This window comes from Phalaenopsis equestris, unplaced genomic scaffold (assembly GCF_001263595.1).
Source record: "Phalaenopsis equestris unplaced genomic scaffold, ASM126359v1 Scaffold000002, whole genome shotgun sequence".
NCBI lineage: Eukaryota > Viridiplantae > Streptophyta > Magnoliopsida > Asparagales > Orchidaceae > Phalaenopsis > Phalaenopsis equestris.
The window spans coordinates 72,779,528-72,803,732 of record NW_018164444.1 but is presented as its reverse complement, the minus strand read 5'-3'; the positions used below and the strand labels follow the sequence as shown (position 1 = coordinate 72,803,732).

The 24,205-nt window shown below is 32.7% G+C and overlaps 1 protein-coding gene across 1 annotated transcript; it reads right to left on the bottom strand.

Moving 5' to 3' along the window:
- Nucleotides 1–119: 119 nt before the first annotated feature.
- On the bottom strand, nucleotides 120–16,369 carry LOC110017984 (E3 ubiquitin ligase BIG BROTHER-related-like). The gene is made up of 7 exons (XM_020715186.1): nucleotides 16,100–16,369; nucleotides 15,706–16,000; nucleotides 15,546–15,586; nucleotides 6,063–6,104; nucleotides 5,861–5,982; nucleotides 3,913–4,021; nucleotides 120–399 (listed from the first exon to the last, which is right to left on the bottom strand). Exons 1-7 carry the CDS (start codon nucleotides 16,301–16,303, stop codon nucleotides 337–339), a joined length of 876 nt encoding a protein of 291 aa, XP_020570845.1. The 5' UTR covers nucleotides 16,304–16,369; the 3' UTR covers nucleotides 120–336.
- Nucleotides 16,370–24,205: the final 7,836 nt, after the last annotated feature.

Below are 24,205 nucleotides of genomic sequence, written 5' to 3'. Positions count from 1 at the left end.
TTGTGAAAGTTAGACAAATGAAAAAGCTAAAACTTGTATTTTACTCGATTCAAATTTGAATGAAGGAAGAATTATGTAAAGGATAAAAAGAAACTAAGCAATCAAGAACGCAAAAGACGAGCAAATAGAAATAGCTTATCTCATTAAAACTAGAGCATGAATGTAGCGGACAAAACAATATTAAAAAGCCTGCCAGAATAGTAATGGATGATGAGATATGCGAGCTTGTTTTGTCCCTTGTGTAGAATACAACAACACATCTAATGAAAGAAACCAGAATGGCTCTATTACAGCTACCTTCAGAATTATGATTCTGGATACAAAGGCAGGATTTATTCACTCAACTTCGGCCTGGCTGCCGCACGACGCCGAAACCTCGGTACTGCAAACTGGGCAAACCTGTAAGAATCAAGGGTGAAACAGATTACACCTCAAATAGTTGTAGCTTATCAATGGAACTTTTCATTTTTTCTTACCCAATTGGTTTTGGCATTTACATATGTAACCCACAATTCTTATGTATTTGCATATCAAATACTTAGAACATTCATATTAACATGCACATCACTCAAATCTTTAACATTACATAAAAATACCACCATCGTTATCTTTTAAAAGTGAAACACACTTTTTTATGCATAGGTTTATGACAACAAGATGGTATAAGTGCAAATATCAATGTTTTGGTGTTAGATATGTAGATAGATAAGAATTGCATGGTATGTGCAAAATTCTCTAGTTTTAATTAAGTAGATATTCATTGATGCTCATTAACATCGTTTCCCACTCAAATATTTTACCCACTTATCCAAGTAAATTAGTTACTTGAGAAATAGCTTAAAATCTATTTTTGCATTGCATGTGAATGCGTCAATTTTAACATGCCTAGTTATGTCGTCTTCTATATCAAAATATGAGTCATCTAATGATTATTAGAAATTTTAATATCATGTCTTATGATGTCAACCTTGATTATTGCTCCCATAAAATATTGTCTCCTAAAAGTGTAAATAGGCTCATCGTCATATTGAACTTCTTGTTCATATTCGTGAAATGATTTTCTTACAGATGCTAAAATAACTTGATTCATTTGATTTGGCCTGTTTAGCAATTCATGAAATTGGCTTTGGAAAGTTATTAAAATCCCAATTTTTTTGATGATCTAGTAATTTCTGCTCTAATCTTGATGATATGAAGACGCGATTTTAATTGAGAAACTAAATTTAATGTTGGATAACTTAAAGTTTAGGGTTTTATTGATGCAGGTCAAGGATCAGATGAAAAAAGACGCGCAGACACGCAAGCTCGAAGTACAGTCCACTAACTTTAATTTTAGGTAAAACTGTAAAAAGGTTGTCTTTTTATTAGAATTAAACCACACAAAAATCATCCCAAATGATATGATAATTGGACCATCATCCGAAATTGAAATTGCACAAGAAAGTTGAGATTGATAAAACCATGCAAAAATAATGATCAACAATGTAAAAAAAAAAGACTTTAAATAGTAGCATTTTTTTACCAAATCTGTCACACATGCCAAACCAAAACAAATTATGTAGATTAAAAAAAAAAAAATAGAAGTCACCAAATAGAAGATACGAGCCTCATGCCACAGTACAAAGAGAACGCTTCTCCCCCATAAGTTGCCATCAACATTTGCACGACTCAAATAAATTGTGTTCAACTAGCACACATGCTTGAGAGAACATCTAAAATTTTGTTGAACATACACTAATATTTTGTATGTTTTGCGGTCCAAATTTATGATAAAAGGAGCAATTACATGCATACCACGTCATTCCTATGTATTTAAACATTAAACCGCTAAACTCTTATTTATTTTTATTTAAAACGCTCAAATCTTTCACATCACAGCAAAAAAAAAAAAACACTATCTTAACTTTCAAAAGTGAAAACACCTTTTCATGCACAGGTACCAGGCTATAAATGTAAAAATCGAAGATTAGGTGTTAAATATGTAAATAAACAGGAATTCTATGGTCTGGATGCAAATCTTATTAAAAAAACCTAAAATCAGATAGCTCTTGAGATATAGGGATTTGATTAAAATATGCAAATCCCTATTTAACAATCCTGAATTCGCTAAAAACTATATGCCAAGATTGAGCAAATCTCCAATATCAAAGATTATACAAAAACAATAATTATGATTTCAATCATAGCTCAAAAACAAGTTCCAATTTCTAGTTATAATGACAATAGGGAACCGACTAGTAAGCAAGGAAGGTAAGTTTAAATATTGCCATAATTTTAGGAATGCAAATCTCCAAATTTTGCACAAACAAGGAAACTTAGTATGACACATCATCGAATGAGGCAACAATATATTAGAAGGAAATAAATCTAACACGTGGAATACTAAAAAAACGACACACCTTCGCCCAATCAGTGGTCTTTTTAATAGTAGAAAGCCGCTATAAAGAGAAAATAATCAGGCCGTAGGTGACCAAACAAGTATAGAGAATATATGGTTGAGCCAAAAAAATCAGTTGTTGGGCCACCATAAATCAATGCAATATTAGATAATATAGTCCGTTTTATGTAAGAATCATCATCATATGCATATTTACATCATAATGAATACATATAAAATCAAATTTATTGAAAAAAGAGCTAATTAGCAAAGAAACTTAAAAATGGTGATGTGCTCACCTAACTTTGAGAAAACGTGCATTTCACAAGTATACACCTAAGATTTCATCATTAATACAAGAATAATAGTTATGGAGGCTATATTAAAAAAAAATTTACATACATACCAACCAATCACTATATATATACATATCTAACACCTAAATTAATTTTTTTTACAATTATAGCACTTTAGATGCTCCCCCCCCCCCACCCCCCCCTAAAGGCTCATTGTTATAAAGTTGTATAGCACTTTGCATATATTTCACCTTTTAAAAGTTAAATATAATGGCATTTTTCTATTTTATATGAAAGAGTTGGGTGCGCTGCTATAAATGTAAAACGTAAAAAATTTCGGCGTTAAGTGTGTAAATCTCCTTTAAAAATGAGCACAATAAGTAATTCTGTTTATATACAGTGAACCATTTCAATATTAATAAATGGGATTCGATTTGTTTTGATGCACCTGCATGAGTTGACATTACAAAGTATATTTTCAAATTTCTAACAAACACCATTCAGGATAAAATGCTAAAGGCTTGTAAATTGAAAGTTCGATCAAACATCAAAAATTAAGAAAACTAACGGATCTTCTCAACATCACGATATCCATACATATATATATATATATATATATATATATATGTGTGTGTGTGTGTGTGTGTGTGTGTGTGTGTGTGTGTGTGTGTGTGTGTGTGTGGATCTTGATAAGATTCTCATACATAACAGAATCACACAGATATAAGTTGGAATATATAATACCATTGAGAAAAATGTCAAAATAGTCCCCTAAATTCTTGCAAGGGATTTTAGTCCATAGTTAAACAAAATTTTCAATTTAATCCATAGAATTTTAATATCGGTTGAAATAGTCCCCAATCACTCTTTTAGGCCCCATTAAAACAATTTGGGACTACTTTAGCATTTTTTTAAGCTCTGGGACTAAAATAACCCAATGTAAATAGTAAGGGGACTACTTGGCACTTTACTTCATCCGGATTATTGGAGAATTAGTCACATAGGTGCACTATATCCAGCAAATTCACAGCTCTAAATGCAACCAAGTAAATGATATCTTAGACAGGGCTTGAACACTAGCAGTCAAATTTCTAAGCTATGCTGAATAGATTAATGCATGATTCAAAAGAATCCTGTTAAATATAGCCAAAAAGAAAACAAAAGCAAAAACATAGATTATAAAAACCAAATCATATTTCATACAAATTTATGCATGAAGTAGACAAACAAAGTAAGTACCTTGTTTATTTGGAGCCATTTGTTTATGCACTCGGTGTGGTATTTATGCTTGCATGAAAGCACAACTAAAGAATCACCGTCCTCAAAGTCCAATCGGCAAATGACACATCTGGGTAAATGAACAGAATATAGAATCAACAACTATTTAAAATCTGAATAAATTCAACAAATAAGAACCTGATTCAGGCTTCTCATTTAAAGTTCGATGAGACAATGATTAAACAAAAGATGCTTATATTACGGAATAAAAGATGAAGAAAATATCAAAATACCAAGCCCATTTCCAATAGCAGCTTAAATACATATATTTTCATATATAAATTCAATATATGCTAATTGCAGTGATGTTGTTTTGAATGCCAAACTAAACAAGGTAAGTTTATGATTTTGTTAAGATTTTATCTTTTTTATTGATGGACGCTCTACATATACAAAACAAATTATTATTTTCACCTGCTGCAAATAGAAAATAGATTTTATTTCAAGCATGGCTTTTCGATATATTTCTATGATTACACCATGGGATATTATTTAGTTCCGCACATAGTTTCAAAAACTTCTAGAAGTAAATGCCAAAAGTAAGGCTTACAAGAAATACCTCAAGACTTGCGCCTCATTGTCCAGAATAAGGCTTATGCCTTTTTTTTTAATCAGAGTACACCTCAAACAATTTTTTTGGAACATATGTTTGAATGCATACAATTTCATCATTGCTAAAACATGATTCAAATCCTTTTCGAACTATGATCAAATCAGCAGTGAGTGTGATTCAAATCAAGTTAGAATTTTGTTCAAATCATATTCAAACCCTAATCAAATATGGTTCAAACATGATACAAATATATTCAAACATTGTTTGAAATATGATCAAACATTATTCAAACTGATCAAATAAATGTTCTAATATTATATGAACTATATTTGAACCTTGTTTGATCGAAGTTCGAACATGATTCAAACACATATTCTAACAAATTTCATAAATTCACTTTGGACTGATACGTAAGACTCAGATATAACATGTTCGAATTTTGTTCAGTCGATGCCTGAAAAAAGTTTGAACATGAGCACATGTCCTAATAAATTTCATACTTTTCATTTTAGATTAAAATTGAAGATTAAGATTTATTTTCTTTTTCTGAATATGTGAAATTATGGATTATAATGAAGAACAAAGTAAAAAAAAGTAGATAGTGTAATATATTTATGAATTACATTTTTAATTTTATGAGTTTGTAATTATTAATTTCAATTTAAGGATGAAGTTTTTTATCTGCCTCAAGCCTTAAGCCTCACCTCACAAAGCAAAATACCTCAATTCCCAATTTCATCTTTTAAAATCTTAGTTATGCGATTAAAACAGGGTATGATTACAAAAAAGTGGCTTACTTTTCTAACGTATTTTATTTACTTAATTCATGGAAGAAAAAAATGGAAAAGTTTCTATTAAAGCCCTTCGAGAATCACTCTCGATATCTTTTCTTGATTTCAGAAAGATATTTTACTTTATTGTTTCAGATAAAGAATGGACAACGAAAGAAAGCCGATTTTGATTAGTAGTCTCCCTTTCTAATCAATTAATGGGTATTAAAAAACAAAATATTTTCATTTTAAGGTTTAAACCCTAAAAATATACACAAAAATACAAGCAATAAGATATTTTAGAATATCAATTATCATGTAATTTGTATTCATTGGTGCACAGCATATCACGTAATAAGGGTAGCAGTCGAACCGAACTTGGCCAGTTTTACAATCCAATAGAGAACAAGAAAGAAGAATTGTTTATTTTGCAAATCCATTGAAATGGCATTTGGCCTTAAAAAAAACAATCACACGCACATTTCCGCATGGAACTACTTTGCATAAGCAATAGAATGGAAAAAAAATGAAAAAATGCAAAAAAAAAATTCATCTGCTCTATTCTTCTGCAAAATTGTGAACTTACTGATCAATATTGCAATCCTCTCCGATGTGAGCCTTGTAGTAGACTGAAGGCAAAGATGCTATAGTATCGATAGAAAGACCTCTGTTCTCAGTTCCGACTACCTCACCCAATGCAACAAGCTCCTACAGTATTAGACAGATATCCCATACGATATGTTAAGAGTAAAATTTGAATAATGAATGAATCAACTGAACCAGCTTACCTCATATGATAGTTCGTCCGGATCAACCTCCCTCCATGCATCCTAATATAAAAAAAAAAATACAATATGATAAAATAGTCTACAATCTAAAAGTAATTTGAAATATGAAAAGAGATATTTCCATTCACAAGGTCAAATACATTTCTAATACGTTTTAAAAAAAAATGTAATAGAAGAAATTAAATGCAACATTTTTTTTAATATGATGTTTTTTTTTTCTCAAAATTAGATGTAAAGCATTAAATAATGACTTTTGAAACATCATTGATGTAGGAAGTTTTAGCGTCTATTTATTAACACAAACTTAGCTTAAGCTGCATAAAAAAATACATAAATGACCACAATTCACCATTTCCAATGATTAACTCACACTTCTGATGCAAACAAAAACAGTCTTTTATTCAGTCCAAGTGATAATTTAAAAATCTCCATAATATTAAAACACATAAGAAATGTGATAATTATGAACTTTTGTAACAATTAAGATTCACAGCACAAAAAGTAAAACTAGAAAGCATCAAGTTTAATGCAACAAATCTAATTTATGAACACAAGAATCTTTAGATATTTTAGTAGAACAAGCATGCATGAAATTCAACAATTTGAAAATTCAGTCCTCCCAATGGTACAAAGAGACCAGTCCCCAAAGGTTATCATGAAAAACTACATGCGTTCGAAGATTTCACATCCAATAACAAATCTAGAATGAATCAAAATTTAATTCAACCATTTAATAATTTTTACATGCCTCAAAGGGCTTAAATAAATAACTTCTCAAAATCTCTCAGGATATAAGCTAATAATGTAAGTTTCAATTCAATGCATTTGAATTCTAGTAAGAACAAGTTTCCAATCATTATTCAGCAGTAAATTTCTACTTAAAAATTCACGCAATAGCAGTTCCCAATTTACTCTACAAAAACACGTCATCAAGAAAGAAACGGATAGAAAATCATAGTTAGAATCCCAAAAAGGAAACAACCATATAAATAAATAAGCACGGAAGACAGAAACTACCACAGAAGGAAACACCAAAACAAAAGAAAAAAAAAAGAGAATATAAACAGAGAGCTACCCCAACCATAAGATCGGCCGCAAATGGAAAGATCGTCGAAGGGAACAGTCATAACGGGGAACTCATATATAGTTAAAGTGCAAATAATAGAAGCCCTTAGATTGCTACAATGATAACAAAATGAGTGGTTGGATTCCACATTAATATGCCCAAGTACAAAACAATTAGGGACGAACTGAGTATTTAATATGTCATGAACATCTAGGTTTAATTGATGTGTCTCTATTAAGCCGGTCGCTAAGGGTAATTTAGTCTTTCGTGTGTCTAAAGACAATTTAATCTTTATTAACTTACAGACAATTTAGTCATTTGTCATTTATAATTATCTTACGATGTTTAAAACTAATATGTCTAGGGTTAGGGTTATGCATGAGATTATTGTTGAGTCTTAGGGTTAGGGCTTGAGAGAGATTTTCTATCTCTCGAATTGTATGAATTGGAAGAGATAGCATACCTCTTAAATTGTAGGACTTATCTTTGTATTCATGTTGAATGTTTGATGTCCCTGTAATAAAAGGTATTTGCCTTAATTTATGTGGAAGATCGTGAGTAAAATGGTATCAGAGCATTCGTTTATCGGAAAACACAAAAAAAAGGGATTGGGTGTGCTCTAATTTCAATTAGAGAGCTAGAGTTTCCAAGAAGAAGCAATTGGAGGAAGGATTGTTGCATATACAGTAAAGATTCGCGATTTCATGAAGCTTGCAGCAATCTAAGAACATTCTCCTTTGAGCATTGATCATGTCTAAATAATCGCTTCTCCTTCACTGGTCGAAAGAATGCTGAGATTGTGGAGTACAATGACCTCAGATTGAAACAAAAGCCTTTGACAGGATTGCATATCTTGTGATACAATTGCCGATAAGAGCTAGCTAGGAAGAGACGACGGGATCAAGACGCAGTACACAATGGATCAATGTTACAAAAGCTAGCGGGGAAGCATCGTTTGCTTGACTTAATATCATGATACAATCACACAATCACGATTGAAGATAGATTCGAAAAAAACGTATGGGATTGTGTCGTACTGAGAAGACAGTGATGGGATCGGCATGATCGCACTGGATCACAGCATACGACGCCTCTGTCATTGTCTCTGTCGTGACCGAAGCACGCCAAACAACAAGAAAGCCATCGATGGGATTTCAACACCATGAGTTCCTTCGTGATTGAAAACCGTGAAAGATGACAACAAGGAAAGTGGATGCTTTTGAAGAGAGATTCGAAGAAGTAAATCTAGGATAGAGGATGGTTTTTCCGCCATTAACAAACAAATCAAGAACATGAAGGAGATGATAAGAAAGCTTATTGAGATAATCTAAGAGCCCTCTGGCGGCTCAATTTGCAAAACCTAACTAAGGGGCTGATTGGAGAATCCATGACCAGATCGAAAGGGAAATACATAAAAAATGAGGAACAGAAGGAGGGAAGAATCCACCATCAAGAACTCACACCTAGGACTCCGATAGGGGTGGACTAGAGATTTCTGATAGAGAGGGGTGGGCCGAATGGAGGAGGGTTATACAAGGGGTTGGGAGGTGTGCGGAAAAGGAAGGAGAAACCAGAATGGGGTATGATTATGATCAAAGGATGGAGTTTCACCCTAGATACATAAGAGGAAGTTGGAGTGGTGATGCTAGGGTTAGGAAGTTAAAGATGTCAACTTCGAGTGGGAAGATGCACATGACTAGGTGTAGGTGGAGCAATACTTCACTGTGAATGGGCTAAATGCGGAGGAGAAACTCAAGACACGGGTTAAGTTTGGAGGGGAAAACCTTAGCATGGTTTCAGGGAACGGAGGCCAGATACTCGATCCGTTCGTGAGAGAATTTTATAGATTGTTTGTTGGAATATTTCTGAGTCATTCAGAAAGGAGACTTACGCGAGCAATTCTATGCATTGACACAGGAGAAGCCTATCATGAAGTATAGAGAGAGATTCAAGCTATTGTCAAGATTGCTGAGCAAGATTTCTAAAGTAAGATTGGAGAAGAACTTCATGAGCCTAAATCTCGACATATAAGCAGCACTCCGACTATTGATACCGTAGAGATTGAAGGAGAATATAGAGCTTGCCTAGATGGTGGAAGATAAGAATCAAATGAAAACGACCAATAAAAACGACACCACAGGTGGATTCCACAAAAGTACCTAAACGACCATTATACCGAGGAGCCAAATAGTGTCATTTCAGGAGGAGGCGCCAAGGGGGGCTCATCTCGGTGTAAACTTCAAGAACCTCACAGAGACAAATTCAGGACAAAAGAGCAAAAGGATTAGGTTTCTGATGTGATGAAAAATAAGCCCCAAGCCACTGGTACAATGATCAAGAGCTCCATGTCACCTCCCAAAAGAGCTCTTAGGGGTGGTGGGCAGCCCAGGACTTAAATACTGTTTTTCGGCCCTACACCTAGCCGATGTAGGACTTTTTGTCCGTGACTTTCTCCTCCACCCAATCACGTGACACCCTCGTCACGAATCGGCTCCACCGAGGGTCCCACTGGACCATGGAGAGTTCACACACCTAGCAGGCAGTAATCTGCTCTGATACCACTTGTCACCTCCCAAAAGAGCTCTTCGGGGTGGTGGGCAGCCCAAGGCTTAAATACTGTTTTTTTGCCCTACAACTAGCTGATGTGGGACTTTTTGTCGTGACATCCAGATTCTATTAGATTGTAAGAGGGGGGGGGGGGGGAGGTGGTGAGGAGTCAGAGGAAGAAATGGTGGAGGGAGAGGAGCCTCTCAACTCAGTGATGGGATTTACCCCAAAATCCCACCATGAATGTGGATAGTGGGGCCACTTACAATTTTATTTCAAATCTGGTCGTGGACCAACTAGGGATGAAGTTGGTAGATATAAGAAGCTCCATGGTCATGATAGGGACAGGGAAGGTGAAGAAAAGTTGGCGAATTTGTAGGGAATTAATATTGACACCACAGGGCCTACATGTGGTGGAAGACCCCCTTCCCTTGGACTTGGGAAGCACAAATGTGCTCCTGAAGATGAAGTGGCTACAGGCGATTGGGAAGACTAAGATGCATTGGAAACTTTTGACCATGGAGTTTCATGAGGGAGATAAGGTGGTGGTGCTTCACGATGACTCTAGCTTGTGCAAGACCCTAGTGTCAGCGAATCCATCAAAGGTAGCTGAGAGGTTGGAGGGGCCACTACCTAAGACCTGGTAGGGGTTGAGAAGATTTATGAGACTTACAAGATACTACTGAAAGTCAGTGAAGGGTTATAATTGGAATGTGTGGTCGTGGACAAAAAAAATTGAAAAATAATTGTTAGGGAGGGAAAGTGAATTCCCGGACTTTTGAGAAGTTGAAGATGGTCATGACGAGTGTGTCAGTGTTGTCAGCGAGAAGCAAACCCAAACCACTTTATGAGCGAGAGCCACATGACGTGATCCAACAATATTTTTTCCCACCTTGAGGGCAATGTATCTTTTTGAGGAAGGAGTATTGTTACGCAGGTCCCTAAGGGCAATTTAGTCTTGTGTGCGTCTAAGCACAATTTACTCTCTATTAGCCTAAAGCCAATTTAGACATTTTTCGTTTACTATTGTTAGTATAAATAAGACTAATATATTTTCGGTTATGGTTGTGCATTATATTGTTGTTGTGAGTCCCAGGGTTAGAGTTTGAGAGAGATTTCCTACCCCTTGCATTGTGAGAATTGGGAGAGATAATCTTTCTCTCGAATTGTAAGTGTTTATCTTTGTATTTATGTTAAATGTTTGATGTTCGTACAATAAAATATGTGTTTGCTCTAATTTTTGTGCAAAATCATGCCAAATTGCATCAAATTCCTGCAAAGAAATTAATAAATTATCACAAATAAATTTTTCATCTCAAAACACAATGTTATCATGAAATCAACCATCAATAGTGTACAAAATCTCTACATGTAAGACACCTTTCGGAACAAGAAAATTGGATCCATTATTAAGCCGATGGATTTAATTTCAAATGTAGATGATGGAAAGAAAGAATAATCAAAGAAAAAAATAGTATGTTTATGAAATAAAGTCAAATCACACACATTGAGTTTGGAAAATACTAAGTCTTAGCAAATTTTCATTTTATAAGTTTGACCCCCATGGTCAGTATTATTCAATAGGTCATCTTGAAATTAATTTCTTGAATTCCTCTATAGGTAGTCTTTATTCAAACGTATCATTTCCTGGCACTCAAGTTTGAATTGCTCCTCATTTGTTCACATCCATAATAAACTTTAAATTGTCATAATTAACAATTAATTTCCTACAAACCCTTCATGCAAATCAAATAAATGATATGAAGAAAATAATGAGAATACCAAAAAACTAATATGTGTCCAAATATAGACTAGTGATTATTACAACTAATTACAAAATGATGAGAAGAAATAAATTTGAAAATTGGCAAGCCATGCAAAAATAGCATGTCTATATGAATGAACGATCTTTATAAAGAATGCTAATCCAAATGACTAGCATAATAAGGGAAATGATTTATTTGCTTTCAGAGTTGCCTGATGAATGAAAGTTGATTTTCACGTTTCTTTAGGCCAATCATACCTGACAAATTGTTTATAATATTGACAGAGTTTAACCTTTTTCATAATTCTCTCTGCGATTTTGGAATTTAAGGAACTAAGAACCGAGAGCAAAATCAATTTCAATTTGGTTCATAGAAATCAGAAATTTCATCAAAAGTAAAATGCGCTTGTTCAATCAATTTATCATCTTCAATGAACATAATAGGTTTACTTTGACATTGGAGGATCAATTCAACTTGATTAGAACCTAGGTTTCACATAAGAGCTCAAATTCATAATGACATTAAATTCAGATTCTATTTGTAGTTTAGGTTTAATTCTAGTTTCAAATTCACAATCAATATCTAATTTCTCAAAATCCCTCAAGATTTAGCCTAATGTTACAAATTTCAATTCAACGCAATTGAATTCCAGAAAAAGCAAGATTTCAATCTTACTTCAGAAAAACAATGAATTTCTAGCTTTAATATTCTCATTCCAGCAAGACCTAATTTTTCTTACTATAGTAAAAAGTAAGATTGAAAAAAGAATGAAATCGCTCACCGATCACAGTTAACGTTTGGAGAAGGAAAAAATAACAGAAGCGCCAAAGAAAAAACAGCAAAAAAAGGGAAAAAGAATTCTAATCGCATAAGACTTATAGGCATAGTAGTCAAATCATTTTCCTGCTTGAACTAGGACACAGTCCCTCAGTTTTAACCTTCCACAAGCTTTCACGAGAGTAAAACTTTAAAAAAAAAATTGTTCCTAGGTGTTAGCTTTTTTATTAACAAATAATTTGATGCAAATGATTGATAAGAAAATGAATAGTATTAAAAAATGTCAATCCACATTAGGAAGGAATTTATTTTCTTTCTTTCGAAAATATTTCACTATTTGTGTTTCCTTTACCAAACATATTCTTTTTCTGTTTTTTCTTAATTTGGTGGGCTTTCTTTTTTATTACTTTCACTATTATATATACATAGCAACGTGTAATGCATGAAGGATAGCGAGAAATTTTTTTTTAGAATTTCTACACATATATATGCAAGAATCCAACTTAGAACCCAGGTAATGTTGTAAGAAAACCATGACAAAAAGAAACAACACTACTTGAAAAAAGTGATTTCAACAGAACACATAAAATGTGTATATTAGGGGTGTCGAAAATTGACTTGATGCGCCAACTAGGCCCAAACCCGACTCAAAAAATCCGGGTTCATGTAGACATGAATAATTTTCAAGTTGCATTGAATTTTAAAAGTCAGGTTCAGAATGACCCAAAAAATCTGAAAATGACCCGTCAACCCTAAATTGACTTGAAATCTACCAACCAACCCGAAATTGATCCAATTTTAACCCAAAAACCAGTTATCCCTTATGTTAAATGGGTTATACGGGTTGGATACGGTTGGTAGGTTGAAGGCGGGTCTAATTTGGGTTAAGATTTTCGACCTGTATATTATTCGTGTCGATTTCGGGTTAGACATATTCAAGTTGGGTCAATTTTTTATCACACCCGAACTTGATCCAATGCCCCGAATCGACGCTCCTAAAACATATGCAAGGCGGAGCACAATCTAACAAATGCAGTAATGTAGTATGAACACAACAAAAGTGAGACAATTAATAATACTTCTACATGCTATCCCACAAAGTTTCAAACCCCCCACTTAATGGGAGAAATGCTTGTTGTTGTTGTTATCATTGTATGCTATGACACAAATTGCAATAAGGATGGAGAACTTAAATAGCCAAAACAAAGCATAACCACTTTGAAACAAAATTATAACTTTTGATGGAGCACAAAACTGACGCCTAACCATTTAAAAAAACCATCACAAAAAGCACCTAAGTGCTACATTCACCAAGTTGACAAGTACCTCTAGTTTAAGCTTAAAAACCTCAACACTTTGTCACCTGTTTTTGGTTTATATGGGTAATAGAAAGATTAATAAATCTATATATTATTGTATATTATTCTCATCTTTAAATCTGAATCATCCGATTGAGTCATTCATACTTGATTAACATTGATAACCACATAAGTTCTTACCTTGGGAATGAGCACCATGAAAAAATAGCTATTAATTGCTTGCATTATAACATAACGTTCTAATTGTAAGTGCTAGTCATCTTATGCTATCAATCATGAACAGGTTTCATTTTTTTTTTTGTCATGTATATGCATTTCATGTGGCATGTATATGCATTTCATGTGGACATATTTTAATTATCAGCATTTTAGGATACAGGCCACATATTTAAGAGATTTTAAAAGCTTAAGAAATCAATTTTTCCTGTTCAAATATGGAACGCAACTACAATTGCTACAGCCAACAGTAGGTTTCCTGAAAATAGTTTACAGTTGCTTCGTTCCATTGAACTGCATTTCAACCATTCTATGATCGTATTTTAATGAAACAGCAAGTATTCATAATCTAGAAAAATGTTTAGTTGAATTTCAAATAACAGCTCATGCTACACCTTAAATTCTTAAACACTCCATCATATGATGTGAAAAAAAAATGAGATCAAGGCAGCCACTTAGCTTTAGAAAATGAAGCATTACAATTCACTCTAAGCCCAACTTACTATTAGACAATCACCCAATTTACAGCCCTTCAGACATTCTAAATAATTCACACGCTTCTTTCTTAAGCCGAAAGAACTAGAAATATGACATCAACTCATAGGCTGACCCAAATTTTGGTTTGCTTACGAAATCCACACTTAATTTCATGCTAGTATTTCTGCACCTCCTCCATGACTACATGATCGTGAAGAATGCCCTTTCAAAGATGTTGTTGTAGACTATAACGGGAATAAGGAGTAGGCACTAAGACAGGGTTCAGTTTGCAGAACAAAGATTAAAATACAGTTGAAGCTTTAGATTATGCCTAGCCTTATTTTGTAAATCTTTGTAACTAGAAATTGGAATAAGAAATGGCAAAATGTATTATGTAAGAAAACAAAATATCCTAAAATTATATGCAGACAGTCATTTTCTAACAAGTAAACCAAGGAAAGCCTTGTCAAAGCCCGCAAGTAATCAAATCCTTCCAGCAACTGCTGTCAACAAAGCTTTCCTAGAAGTATGTGGATAACTAATGTTATGCACTTGTGATTTTCCAGGAATAGAAAGCAGCTCAGCACACATTTTAGAAACTACAATGAGCTTCTGCCCATGCATCCTGCTAAAAATAGTGTTTTTCGCAAAAAAAAAAATGTAGTTAAAAAATCAATAAGACCAATTATAGCAACAAATTACCATTATTTGTAAACAAAAAAATCAAGAGAGCAAAGAATTCACTTTCTTCCAGTATGGGAACCTTGAAATCTTCATATCCTTCTGTCATCCCTATATCTTTGTACCAGATGTGACAACAACTCGACCAAATGCTTACACATAGATGGTGCAGAATTTATTACTTGGCTGGAAAAAATTACACTTTTCAAAGAAATGAAAGCATTTTGGATTTTTAAAAATTTGCTCCATCTTTTTTGTTTTTTTTTTCGTAGCAGTGGTAGTTTAAGTTAAGTGCAGGGTATTAACTAAAAATGGGTGATATGTCAATCCGAGAGCTTTTTTAGCTTTGAATGTAAAAATCATAAATTATATTCATAGTAAAATACTGGTGTTGCCACCACAATAAGAAAATAGGTAGATGGATCTAAATCCTGTTTGAAGGCACAGCCTGTCACATTTACATTTCTAATAGCATAAGGTAGTCAATTAGTTTCTTGAGGCCCCATGTTTGATAGTTTCAAGTTCCAAATGATCAAATTCAGAATAATTATAAGAAAATGCGTACATGGCAGTCAGTTAACAGGCATTATACCACGTACAAAAATAAATAAAAACAAAAAATACTCATTCTTACCTGATCATGCTCCTCATGATTCCCGTTTTCTGCAATACTCCCTAATTACACAAGAAAAAAAAAATAAAAAAGATTTCAATCCGGGTTCAAACAAGCAGTTAAACTCGTACAGATTAACAAACAATCACGGGAAATAGTAACATGGACAAGAACATCCTACAATCATTTAATCCAGCAAGGGCCATCAACCGAACGGCAACATCACGCTCCTCGGCGTCTTGAAGAGCCCTAGCATATGCCTCATCGTTGTCAAAATCTTCCGGGTTAATGCCACTATCATTGGCATCGAAAGCATCCTCCCCATAATCACTCCCTTCCACACTACCCTGTTCATCATAAGGCTCCTCCTGGTCCCCATCCAATTCTTCTTCATCGTCTTCATAGCTCCCGCCATCCGAGCTCGCATAATCACTTCCATCACCACCGTTCATCCTCAGCATCATGTACGCCCTTTCCTGACCCAATTCAAGAACAGCCTTAAATCATCAAAACCCTATCTCTATCACCTTGCACGCAAAATCATGAAAATAGCATATATAATCGGAATCGCTTACCTGCTCTTGAAGAGCCCGAGCGAGTGCAAGGTCAGCGTCGACCTGGCTCAGGCTGGTGAAGGGCGTTCTGCTAGGCACACGAGGTGCCATCTCGGGCGTAGATCCCCCATCGTTCGAAGCAATGGAGTTGAGGCTAGTGTTAGAACTAGGGTTTTCACTGACAGCTTTATCAGTGGCACCGCTGGTCTCCTTCTCATCCGCCATATCGAGAGGAAGAGAGAAGAAAAACGGTGAGCCACAGCTGAAGGGTTAGACGACGGCAGTAATAAATCAAAGGAGCGGCTGATGAACGAAGAAATTTAAAAAAATAAAAATAAAAATAAAAAAGATTTACATTAATACCCTTTAAGTCCTATGTATTTACATATCTAACATTAAAACTTCAATATTTACTCTTATGCCATCGTATTTATAGGTGAACAAGAATATTCCATTTTCTTAATTTAAATAATAATATTTTTAATGTGATGTGAAAATTTTGAGTTTTTTTAAATATAAAAAAAGAAGATGTTAGATGTGCAAATACATAGGAATTGGGTAAATGCAAAAATATTAGAACAATTTTATTGCACAGTGAGTTTCTGCAATATATAAAATTGTTTGGATTTATTTATTTCTTTTTTATAACTTCCTTATTATTAAATGTTAAATGTATATAAATTATGAGCGGGCAATGTGGGTTTTCTTTAAAGGTATATCAATATGTTGGATTCGGGATTATCTTTTGTGAACGAGCCTCGAGAGTTAGAGTCTAGTTAAAGAGAGAAAAAAGTAAATCAAGAGTTATTTTAGAGGAAATCGGGCTAGTCTTATTATTCATATTCTTGTCTTCTATTTATATGAACGTATTTTGCACAATTACATGTATGAGAGAAAAGTTATGAAAATGTTCTTAATATGATCGATGCTTTAATAAACTGTATGGATTTCATTTTATATCAGTATTACAATTTTAATTTTGATACATCGGTAATTGGTGGATTGACTTGCTAGAATTCAGTCAACTGAGGCCTTCGGTCGAATGAAGATCTCGTCTGCTCTGACAAAAGTGTGTCAATCGTTCAATCGCGATCAAAGGGTTTATGCATGCACTTTGGTCAGTCGGTTGATCGACTGATGAGTCGAATTGTTTTGTCTAGTGAATCATGGCTCACTTTTTTTTTTTGCTTAAGCCTTTGCGAAGCTTGCGTCTCGTTTACCTGGTCGGTTTGTCCATCGATCGGATACCCCTATTTTGTAAGGTCTTATGCAAATCTTGTCTTGCCTGTGTGGGGTATCCGACAAGACTTATTGCTATGATGAATTGTGTCTCACCCTTGTCGGATATTGTCGTTATCTGGCGGGGGACTATCTCAAGCTCTTTGACATGTCTTCCGTTTAGAGATGCTACTTCACCTACTTGGCTTTGACTTATTGGTCAACAATTTATCCTTGAGGTAATTTTTTTTGGTCGTTCATTCTCTATGATATTCGTGTCGATAGTTCTAGCGTATACACAATAGATAATAGACTTAAATTTACGGTATATGTTTCTTTAGATAAGCTATAAAATATATTTTGTAATAAATTTGGTGAAAGCGTATTTGGTGAAAGCATGTTATTTTAATTTTTCAATTTATTTAATTTAAATACTTAGAGTATGTTTTAAATTGATATTGACATGGTCATATTAAATTTGTTTAATTTATTTTAATAATTATATTTAATTTATATTTGATTTATTTAAATTATTTGAACATGCATTTAATGAGTTAATAAACAAATTAAACTTTAAAATAATATTTTCATTTAAATTTATTAATAAATAATTTCATAAATATAACCAAACAAGCAAATTAATTATTTTTTTTTTTGTTGAATAAATAAGATAATCTATAAATTGTAAGTAATTGTCTTTCTAATCAAACAATATAAATATGTATTAATAAATTAAATGATTTAAATAAAAAAAATAATGAACTATATTTACTTAATATGTGTATTCAAATAAGACAAATAAATTATTTAAAAAAAAGATAAAGAAAATTATGAATATTTACCTCCAAAAAAAACATTTTATATGAAACAAGCAAATTGTGGGCCGCGAGAGAGCAAAAGGATTAAATATTTAAAATACAATATAATTAATGTGTACATAATAGATAAATATTATATATTAATTAATTATATGATGCTTTGGACATGGAGAAAGATAATAGATTAATTAATAAATTAGGTTAATTAATAAGTAAATATTAATAACAAATATGTGATTAATAATTAATCTTAGAATATTATTATATTAAATTGGATCACAACACTATTAAATATATAATTAAATTTAATTTAATTAAATTTATTTAAATCATATATAATTTCTGATATGAGTTAGCATTGAGCTTAATATGAAACATTTAACAAATTTTATTTTGAACAAGGAATGAGTTTACTCGTGAACATTTAAAGAAAAAAACGAACCTAATTGTATTCAAATTTGGTTCATTTAACTTTTGAATTTTAAAAAAATGTCTAAACTTATTAGTTTGAACAAGCTTGATAGCGTATTAATCGAACTAAGTGTGAGTTGTTCGTTGAGAACACTAGTTCACTTACAACAATGCAACCACTTGTACAATATCGGTTGGATCGGCGAAGACTTTCTCATTTTTAAATAATATTATTGATACGTCTCTAGGAAATCATATTGATTCACACTAATCTCATCGCACATTTGAATGTGAAGCTTTAAAATTTTAATTTGGAAATGACCACACTCCAAATTATGATTAAGACAAACCAAATGACATAAAAAATAAGCTGATCTAAATCTAAATGAGTCCAGTTCATACGCTTCAAACATAAAGAGAAGCTTTGGAATAAACTTTGAGGATCAAATGATCCCCAAATCTAACAAGGTTGCCATCAAACGGAGCTTCAAGGCTAAATGAATCAAACAATCCTAAGATCACTTAATTCTAACAATATTAAGACATTCAAATACTCATAAAATTATATATGATTAAGAAAATTATTGTCGGTCATTCAATGGAGTGGGTCAGATTCATGCAATATTTATAGGAGACCTCACACTCAAAATCTATAAATAGGTCCCACTCTCCTCAAGTAGGGCAGGGTCAGGCCACCACTGTCTGGCTGTTGTCGTCGTCGGGTCACCGTTATTCGGCCAACACCATAGCCACCGAACCACCGCTCCTCGACCACCATCATCGTCACCGTCAGACCACCGTCATATGACTACCGCCACCTCTGGGCTACCACTGTTTAGCTACCATTGTCATCGCCATCGTAGCATCGCCATCGAGTCCCGATAGTAGTCTAGTCGTCGGCGCAATTAGACTACCGTTGCTTGGCTACTACAATTGTTGTCTTCAGAACACCACTGTTCAACAACCACATTTGTTGTCGTTGGACCACTAGCGTCTAGCCATCGCTGTTGCGGGCAAACCTCTATTGTTAGGCCACCATCGTCTTCGTCGTAGGAGCACCACCGTCATGATATTGCTACTGAAGAAGCTAGCATCATAATATTTAGCTCGCGATATTTACCGTTGGTATTCCTTCACAACAGTCAGGTTGAGCTGCTCGAGTCACCTTCGGCTTGAGCTTGACCTGATTATTTTTATCGAGTTTGAGCTTAAATCTACGAGTTTGAGCTCACAAGCCGGCTTGCTCAATATAAAAGAGAGAAAATAAAATTAATTTATGAGCGGTGTAATAAAATGACAAATATAATAAACAATTGAAAGAGAAATTGAAAAAAAAAAAAAAACTTAATATAAAATATAAAATATTATATTTTTAATACTTTTAAAGGTAAAAAATCTTAAAATTTAATATATTTTGAGTATATTTATATTAATGATTTTTTTAAACGAGTCAACCCATGAGCTAACAAGTCGACCCAGAGCTAGCTTGAGCTGGGCTTGTTAGCTCATCAAGTTCAATTCACGAGCTGCTTATCGAGCCGAGCTCGAGCCGACTCACTTGCACTCCTAAGTGAAAGTGACATTTATTAGCCCCACATATGTTATATTACTTTCAGCTTTTCAATAGCCGATAAGCTCTTGTAACATACATCGGTATAGTGAATCATTTCAACGGAGCCAGACTTCGCGGTTTTCACTCCTTTTGGGTTTCCACATAAGAACTCGTGTTGTTCCCTGTATTGTGTGGGTGCAAGATTTACGTACAACACTAAAATATTAATACATCACTATACCACCGTGAATTTACCAATTCACAACAATTAAACTTCGAAGGATTAATCCCAACATCCCTTTATTGAAATTTTTCATATAAAGTGATCAGAAAATGACAACGGCAAAAGTTGAACCTGACGAATTAGCTTAGCATTGATTTTAACGGTCATGATGTATTTTTTTAATATTTGAGTGCATTTTATCATACGAATCCAAATGATTGCATAATATCTTAATGTTGTGTTGAAATATTTACATATCTAGCACACATTTCATATGTATTTACATATCCCTCACCTAAACTTTCTTGTTCGCATACAACATCACCCTAATGCTTTAAACCTATACGTAAAAGATGTATTGATATTTATTTTTTTGCGATATTAAAGATTTGAGTGATATGCGTATAAATATAAAAGTTTAGACGTGCGATATGTTAATACGTAAGAATTACGTGTTACGTATGCAAATGCTCCTTAAATGTTTGCTCCCTTTATACTCAGTTAAAATAATTTACGCAAACATTGTTTGAATCATATGATGTTAGAACATATTCTATTAATATGTTTACTTGAATCATATTTGAACAGTATTTGATCAAATGTTAGAGTTTGTTTAATGTTTGAGATGTTTTGCTCTTATCAATGACTTGACAAATTAATAATCAAAATTTATCCAATGATGTTGTAGGGTTAAAACACAAAGATTTACTATTAAAAAATATAGTTTATTATTAGATAGAAAATTTAATTTTTCTTGATAAATAGTATGTCATCATTTGCTTTATTCGTACTATTTTGAAAAGCGTATCATAGAGTTAATACATATAGTATTGTATTGAATGTTACAACGAAGTTTAAATCTAATAGTTGTCATGAAAAATAACATTTGGATTTCAATGAATAGTTCGTATATATCAACACTTTGACAAATTCCTGATAAAAAGTCAACTGTTGTTGTTTAATTATCTATTGATAAAGTTGACTTTAATATTTTGGGAACTAATTCAACTTGATAATAAATGTTTTTTAGCATGTTCTTTTCTATCAAGTAAGCAATTTGTTAGAGTTTATGAAGCACATAATGCGAGAAATTATTCTTTGTTTAAAGCATATTTGCAGTAAATAGAAATACTAATTCGAATAAAAATTTGATGAAAATATAAGCAAACTAAAAAAGGTTTTTATGCTAATTTTATTGGTTGGAAATGTCATTTGCTCAAGGTTGGCTATCATTATCATACATCATATTTCAATTTTAGCAATATCAATGTTTAAAAATGATGTTTTGGATATCTAATATGAACAATTTTAATATTTTTGTTTGTTCAATTGTGAACATCAATCTACCCCCAAAAACTCAATTATAATGTGGTGCATACAAGTTCTAAATTCTTTTTTGTAAGATGTGAGATACTATTCATATATGTTAAAATTGCAAAAGCTTTTTCAATTATATATCTTAGAATATGTGCCAAAAAAATGAAGAAGATTGGGCTATCGATCGTTCATGTTTAGTGTATGGGCAAGTAGAGATAAAAACGTGTGTGTGCCCGCCCGCTTGTGTGATTTGCTTAAACATATATAAATAACTAAATGTATAAAGTTAAGGAGAGATATATAGGTCAAAGAAAAATATGAACCAACGATGATATAAAAGAGAACTATATATATATATCTATATGTTAAAATAAATTTTAAAATAATATTCTATACTTGATTAATAGCTACAATTATATCATTATTCTCAATAAAACCATAACATTGACAATAATTTTCATATTAATACTATATTTCATGGTCATGACTTAGGACATTACGAAGTATTAGATTGATTTGTTTGCAACATGTTTGACTGTTTATATGACACACACACACACACACACACACACACAAATCATTCATGTCATATAACAAATATCACTATCACTACTAAAAAACTAAACACACATTTTCATACATATATAAAGTGATATAATTAATTACATAAATATCAGAATTTAGATATCAGATATGTAAGTACGTAAGAATTCAGGGGCATATATGTAAAAAATCCTCTCTCTTTTTTTTTTCTACTGATCAAAATCCCATTTCTTCTAAAAAAGGAATTGTAGCATCTCACAATCAATCCAACCATACAACAATCGAAATAATGAAATGACAAAAAGGTTATGTTGGTGGAGTAGGTGAGGGTAGTTAGGTGCCAAATTATATATGGTTTATAATGGCTAAATGCAAATTAAATTATCTTAGAATAATTTACAAATTAAGGTCAAATGATAGCTAGCTTAAGAAATAATTTACCTTTTAGTTTTAACCAAATGAACAATTACATAACTAGCCCCATATAAACCTTTAACATAAATTTCATACAATTATATCACAATAATGTAAATAAAGAATTTTGAGTGTGTACATTGCATATATATATATATATATATATATATATCATGATTTGGAAATTAAAATAAGAAAGAATTTTAATATCCTATCAGAAAATATTCATTATTTAATTATATGTTTTTTTATAAAGTCAACATTTAGTTTTACCCTAATTAATAGAACCTAATTAAATTGAAAGCCGTTTTACTAATAATTATGTCAATACTTATATATAATTTTTTTATCATTCTATAAATAAAAAGTAATTAACTAAATAATTGCTTCTAATTATTTTTAGAGGCATGTACATGCACACATACCACCCTATTCCTATGTATTTACATATCTACCACTTAAAATTAACTATTTACATTTATAACACCCAAATCTTTCATATCCGATAAAAAAATACCACTATTTAAACTTTAAAAAAAGCAAAACACACATTTTGATGCATAACAAAGGAAACAAATGTGTAAAAATTGAAGTTTAAGTGTCAGATATGTAAATAAATAAGAATTGAGTGGTATGTATCCAAATCTTCCTTATTATATATAATTAGGAATACATATACATCACATTTCTTACATATTTACATATCTAACATCTACATATGCATTCAGATGAGATCAAAAATATCATCATTATTATCTTTTAAACATGCATGAATTTCAGACACCGAGAGGTTATAAATATAAATATCAAACCTTGAGTGTTAGATCTGTAAATACAAAATTATTGTGTGTTATGCATGTAAAATTTCCTTTTAATTGTATATGTATATGAGTCATTTTTGGGTCCATGCAAAATCCTACAAATGGTTTTAGGAGTTGGTTTGGTTAACAAACCACTCGCTAATTTCAAGGCTTTTAAGTAACTTTTGAGTACACGATATTATGTATTGCAAATACACGGCCAATATTTTTGCTTAGCCTTTGCCTTGCAATTAGTGTCAAATTGAGTTTGTGGGTTAGATTTGGGTCTGACCCGCGATTGACTTGTTTCAAAACAAATTGATTGAGTATCAAACGATCAAAAAGTCTAATTCAAATTCGGTTAATCTTCAACTCGACCGAACTGAACAGAGTCTCGTGTCCTATCTGATATAAGACGTACTAGCTATTCATATCAAATTTGGACTTAATTCAGGTCCATATCTTGTCAGCAAGTCCATTCAAGCGGGTCAATTTCGACAAGCCAACCCGAACATAATCAGAAAAATTAAATGAGATAGCATCTTAGATTCGAATCCGCTCGAAAGTTAATCGTTAAACCCAAACACCAACTTTTTGAGTCAGGTTGGTCTGTTGGGCCGAGTTTTAACACGTTTAATTGTCATTTTCTCTCTCTATCTTTCCTCCAATTGCTCATGGCCTTTCTCACCTTAATCATCCTTTTTACTCGCAATTTTGAGTTATATCTTTCTACTCACTCATCATATCTTCCTTTTTCCTTTTCCTTAATAGTGCAAGCTTTTCTTTTGTTCCTTTACACTCAATTAGGTAAAGAGGAATTTAGTTTACTTA